Raw genomic sequence first — 5,960 nt, 5'->3', positions numbered from 1 at the left:
TTAACCAGCTCATCTCTACTGGAGGCTGCCCCGAGCGCGCCTGATCACAATCACACAGCGAGCACCCTACTGAGGCCCCTTACAAGCCAGCATTAACCCATTCAATCCCAGCGGTCACTATTAAAGAAGGGGTTCATTTATAAAGCTCTAAAAATGTTACTGTTGTAGTGCACTTCCTACACATATGGACAAATAAAGAGTCTCAATTAAATATGCGCAGTGTCACATGACCAGAGCAGAGTGTCACATGACCAGAGCAGAGTGTCACATGACCAGAGCAGAGTGTCACATGACCAGAGCAGATCACTTCCTGTTTGCAGCTCAGAAGATGATGAGTGCATGAAGATATGACACAGATGTTTAGAGCATGTTATCTGTAAGCTGTCTAGTATTAATATGAGTTTTGTTGAGTGTGGTCATGTAAACATGTTGATGGTCTCAATAGTGCATATAAATCATATCAATATAAAGCAGCTGTTACTGAAGACTGCACTAACATGCTGTAAAATGTAATGAATTATTATTATTTATTATTAATCACAAACTAACACTGCATTAAAAGTTCAAATATTGCAAATAAGTTGCTGTTGTAAGCACTAATATAACAATTTGATGATATATGTTACAATAAAGTAATTTTTGGTTGTATTATTAGTCTTTTATGTCAGTGTTATAGTATAAAGCTGTTTTTAGTGTTATTAAACCATCAATCACATTATTAAACGAGTCAATTACACATTATGTAAAGAAAAGCTTGTATTTAGGATGATTGATGGTTTGACAGCACTGGTTTCATGAATAATAATAGAAAGAGTTTAGACAGCTGGGCTGAGATTTATAAACGGTTTATGACTGCAGAAATAAGCTGATTCAGTACATGATCCACCAGTCACGACTGGACCGAACAGAAAACCATTTTTCACACACTTTTCCATGAAATAGCTATTATTTGAAAGGGTTAATAATGACACACTTGTGTATTTCCCTGTCGCCGCTCATGTCTGTGTCATTAAGGTCTTCTGCAGCACCAAAATACTCAAATTAATTGTGGAACAATACTTTATATTAACTGATATACACAGGTAACGTCAAATTACATAAAATACAAAAATCTGTCTTGCAGTTTGATGAAAGATGCGCTCAGAGCTGATTGGCTTTCCACTGGCTCTTTTCATGCAAAGGATTGTGGGTGATTGGATGCATGCTTCAGATTAGCGGCTGCCTTCCATTGCTTCACTAACCCTGTCCTGTCCGGGGCTGTGTTCTCAACGGAGCACTAGTGTACTACTCACTGCACTAACAGAAGCATGCTAACATCACATCACTCGACCTCACTGTGCTTTCATCTTAAGTGGTGTTTATGTATGTCGGACATAAGTTTTGCATTTTACTTGTGTATCCCAGGGTCTTTCTTTTGCTATTCTGATTTAATACCAAGTCCAGTAACAGACTGATATTACAGAATGGCTTCGACAGAACAGAACTAAACAATATGAGCAGATTCTTTACATTCATACACTTCTTTATTCTGCAAGTATGTACACTGACTCTAGTCCTGATGCTCGTGGTCTTGTCCTGGAATGAGCCAGCGGATGCTGTCTGAGCAGAGGATGGCATACACAGTGAAGCCGGATATGAACAGCACCGAGAACACAAAGAGCCAGTCGATGCCTTTGACAGGAACCGCAGGGAGAGGTCCGGCGTGGTCTTCCTCCAGCACGGCCTGATCTGGACTTGCCTCAAATCCTAGAGGACGGTGGAGAAACCACACAGTCATCATAGAAACACACTTCATCATAGAAACAGCTGCAGTTTAACCTCTTAAGTGCCACCTGTGGGCTGCTTGGCGCTCTTTTTTTTGTCATCACATATTTTATATCATTTGAAAACTTAAAACCCTAATATTCATCCTGTAAAATAACATTTTCAAATCAGACATTGCGTTACTATGGAAATTGTACTTTAAAATCTTTTAGCGGTCTCCTCCCCCTTAGTGGGTGGAGTCAAGTGTCATATGAACAAATATATTAGTCTTTTGGAATCAAAACTTTTTATAATCTTTTCTCAAGATTCCATATTTGGTGGTTATTTTGTGATAAAGTAATATGTGACCCTGGAGCACAAAACCAGTCACAAGGTTCAATTTTTTGAAAGTGAGATTTATGCATCATCTGAAAGCTGAATAATAATCTTTCCATTGATGTATGGTTTGTTATGATCGGACAATATTTGTCTGAGATACAACTATTAGAAAATCTGGAATCTGAGGGAGCAAAAAAATCTAAATATTGAGAAAATCTCCTTTAAAGTTGTTCAAATGAAGTTCTTAGCAATGCATATTACTAATCAAAAATGAAGTTTTGATATATTTACGGTAGGAAATTCACTAAATATCTTCATGGAACATGATCTTAATATCCTAATGATTTTTGTCATAAAAGAGAAATGTATAATTTTGATCCATACAATGTATTGTTGTCTATTGCTGCAGATATACCTGTGTTACTGATGACTGCTTTTGTGCTGCAGGGTCATATATTTACAGAGAAATGCATCCATTTTTGTTTAAAGGCACCCGGTGGCTGTTTGTAGTATAACACTCTTAATAAAATCTCACAGGAACTGATATTTTTTTATATCAACTTCAAATTTGGAACATACCTTATTTAGACATAAGGCTTTAATGATATAGCAATTTTGGATTTGAAAATGTTTTGTAAAATATATATTTTATATAAAATGAAAAAATGGTACAGTGCGTTTTCTTCACAGTAGATGTAAACTTGTATCATTTTTTGATTCTTTCATATTTTGAAATGATTCCGCTTCCGTGCAATAATCTTATTGTCTTCTTAAAAAAGAGCCCAACTTTAGGTCTGTATTCTAAAGTGTTCATGATTTATAGCAATTGAAGTTTGTATAGTGCACGTTCACGTCTATGGTCACACTTAAGGGGTTAATATGAAGCACGATGAACACCACACCTGTCTGGTTTGTGATGAAGGAGCTCAGCGTCTCTAGCGTTCTGTCGGTCTGGTTGAACCTGGCCATGGGTTTGGCTCCTTGAAACAAGAGTATATTGGGGACGGCCACCGTGCCGAAGCGCGTGGAGAGACTGTGAACAGAGCGAGAGAGAAACGCAGCTGATGAGGACAGAAACACCCTCAGCGGGCCAGACCGTGATGAGGGAACGTCACTGATCAACCTGCTGTGCTGGGACGCGTCGAGCGCGAGGAAGTGCATGCTGGGAAAGACTCGCGGCAGGGCGTTGAAGTGAGGGGCGAGGTTAGCCGAAAACTGACACCACGTGGTATAAAAGAGAACCAAGGAGCACTCGGTGCTGTTGGCATTCAGGAGCTCCATCAGGTCCTGCGGAGAAACCAAAATACAGCCTAAATGCATCTTCTAGATCTTCCTGAGAGCCGTTCATCTGTGGATGTGTTTCAGGATTATAAAGCGTTTGAACTCCTAACGTTTAATTAAAATGTGATGAGCGGATCTTATAAGTGCCCCCTATTCCTTTTCTATTCTATCTACTTGCTTTCTTTTTATTTATTAAAAAAAATTAAAAACCTTGCTAGTGTAGTGTTAATCTAACTGAGACTTGTTACAGCACTTGCATATTATTGCTCTTTCGTTGTTCTGATTGCTTCCATTGTCCTCGTTTGTAAGGGTCTTTGGATAAAAGCGTCTGCTAAATGATTAAACTGTAATGTATTTCTGTGATCTGCAGCTGTATTTCCAGCATCATTACTGCAGTCTTCAGTGTCACATGATCTTCAGAAATCATAATAATATGCTGATTTACTGATCAACAAACAGCTCTGATTATTAGCAATGATGAACACAGTTGTGCTGCACAATATTTTATTTTGTTTTCAACATTGATAATAAATCAGTATATTATAATGATTTCTGAAGATCATGTGACACTGAAGACTGCAGTAATGATGCTGAAAATACAGCTGCAGATCACAGAAATAAATTACACTTTAACACATATTCACATAGAAAACAGCTGTTTTAAACTGTAATAATATTTCAGTATTTGTCAGTATTGCTGATAACTGTAGCAGAAGAGCCCGAGATCTGAAGCAGTGTGTTCACCTGAGAAGCGTTGAGGACCTGCACCGAGAAGCTCTCGGTCCCGCTGATGTTCCGCCGATCGCAGGTCAGTTTGTAGGTCTTCGGGGTGTCGGTGAGGTTGTGTGTCGGTGTTTCTCCGGTGACGGTCTCGGTCTCACAGCGGCCCTCAGCGCACGCTTCCCCCGCCAGCTGCTCCATCTCCGCGGCCTGAGCTCCCAGCACCTGCTCCGGATCCGACGAGCCAGCGACCTCGACCGCATCTGAGGAGACAGAGAGCCCGGTCACATCTCCGGGGGTTTCTGTCAGGATTCGGTGTTTATAACCTTACCTCCGTCTGACAGACGCACGAGTCCCGCGATAATCAGCCAGATCGCCACCCCGCGGAGTCTGTCCGGTGCTGAGCTCATCCTGCCGCCGTTCAGTTCAGAATCACCGCATGACTCGCGATCAGCTTCATGTTGATGTTTTCTTCCGATGGACTGAAAGAGGAAAGATCCGGCTTCCGGTTCCGGCGCAGCTACGGCGATCGAGCGGAGTCACGCAACTGGAACACAAACAGCTCGATTTAAACAATAGCTTTATCGGCGTGGTTATTCAAACAATACGTTGAAAGTCGACCAATAACTTCTATCTATAACACAATTTATTCCAGAATGGGCGTGATTTGACATCCGCCTCATAATGTAGTTAAACACAAGCCACTGTGATTGGTCCATCCACAGAAGATCCACACGTGGACCAATCACAGTGGCCTGTGTTTAACTGCATTATGAATGAAATTTAGTACAGTGAAGATTAGGAGCAGTATTATTTGGAGGCGCTGCAGTCATTACTAGATATTACATAGATATAAATATCAGATAGTTGCTCATTTTCATGTACTTTAATGTAATTTAAAATAAGGTATGTTGGAGAGGTGAGGTATCTAAGGCGCAACATCTAGCTGCTGGGGTGCCTCAGGGCTCAGTTCTTGGACCGCTTCTCTTCTCCGTCTACATGGCATCACTGGGTTCTGTCGTTCAGAAACATGGCTTTTCATATCAATGCTATACTGATGACACTCAGCTCTACCTCTCATTCCATCCTGATGATCCGACGATAGCTGCTCGCATCTCAGCGTGTCTAACAGACATTTCTTGCTGGATGAAGGACCATCACCTTCAACTCAACCTGGCTAACACAGAACTGCTTCTGGTTTCATCAAACCATCACTATATCACAATCTCACCATCCAGCTGGGCACATCAACCATAGAATCGGCTAAAAACACATCTCTTTCATCGTTATCTGACCCTCTAACTCTAGCACTCTCTATTCTAATTATATTTTATCTATTTAGTTTTATATATATATATATATTTAAAAGAAAAAAAAAACACTTGACAGTAACACTTGCACTCTCTATTCCTTTTCTATTCTATCTACTTGTTTTCTTTTTTATTATGTGTGTGTGTGTGTGTTTATATAATATATATTGTATATATATATATATATATATATATATAGGAAAAAAAACTACCTGAGACGTGTCACAACACATGTATATTATTGCTCTTTTGTTGTTCTGATTGCTTCTATTGCCCTCATTTGTAAGTCGCTTTGGATAAAAGCATCTGCTAAATGATTAAATGTAATTTATATCTCAATCGACTGAATTTGATGTTGAGGTAAAAACATACCTTTAATCGATATCAAAAAGTAAAACTATGAAATCAATGTGGTATTTTTCTGATTGTGAAATATGGGCTATTCTTGTCTTCTTATATATAGGCCTACTATTGTTTACACTTCTTTAAAAGCATTAACGTAAAATAAAATTCAAAGGTTATTAGGTTATTGGTGTAGAATGAAATAAACAGCAATAAGACTTCCTT

The 5,960-nt window shown here is 39.4% G+C and overlaps 2 protein-coding genes across 3 annotated transcripts in view; both read right to left on the bottom strand.

The window, feature by feature from the left end:
* LOC306855810 (pterin-4-alpha-carbinolamine dehydratase 2-like) overlaps positions 1-95 on the bottom strand; it is an 8,706-nt gene extending 8,611 nt beyond the window's left edge. The window contains exon 1 of the mRNA XM_079394702.1: positions 1-95. This exon is cut by the window's left edge and continues 77 nt beyond it. Within this exon, the coding sequence (XP_079250828.1) occupies positions 1-13 (13 nt within the window). The 5' untranslated portion in view covers positions 14-95.
* Positions 96-811: 716 nt separating this feature from the next.
* On the bottom strand, positions 812-4,791 carry LOC306855648 (thioredoxin domain-containing protein 15-like). 2 transcript variants are annotated; one of them, XM_079394439.1, is made up of 5 exons: positions 4,415-4,791; positions 4,108-4,346; positions 3,206-3,369; positions 2,985-3,115; positions 831-1,746 (listed from the first exon to the last, which is right to left on the bottom strand). In XM_079394439.1, exons 1-5 carry the CDS (start codon positions 4,491-4,493, stop codon positions 1,550-1,552), a joined length of 810 nt encoding a protein of 269 aa, XP_079250565.1. In that variant the 5' UTR covers positions 4,494-4,791; the 3' UTR covers positions 831-1,549. The 2 variants fall into 2 exon arrangements, with proteins under 2 accessions (XP_079250564.1, XP_079250565.1); XM_079394438.1 differs by having other exon boundaries at positions 812-1,746; positions 2,985-3,369; positions 4,415-4,786.
* Positions 4,792-5,960: the final 1,169 nt, after the last annotated feature.

This window comes from Barbus barbus, assembly GCF_936440315.1.
Source record: "Barbus barbus genome assembly, chromosome: 36".
Classification (NCBI taxonomy): Eukaryota; Metazoa; Chordata; class Actinopteri; order Cypriniformes; family Cyprinidae; genus Barbus; species Barbus barbus.
Note: the sequence above shows the minus strand (reverse complement) of the source record. Positions and strands in the feature narration are given on the sequence as shown.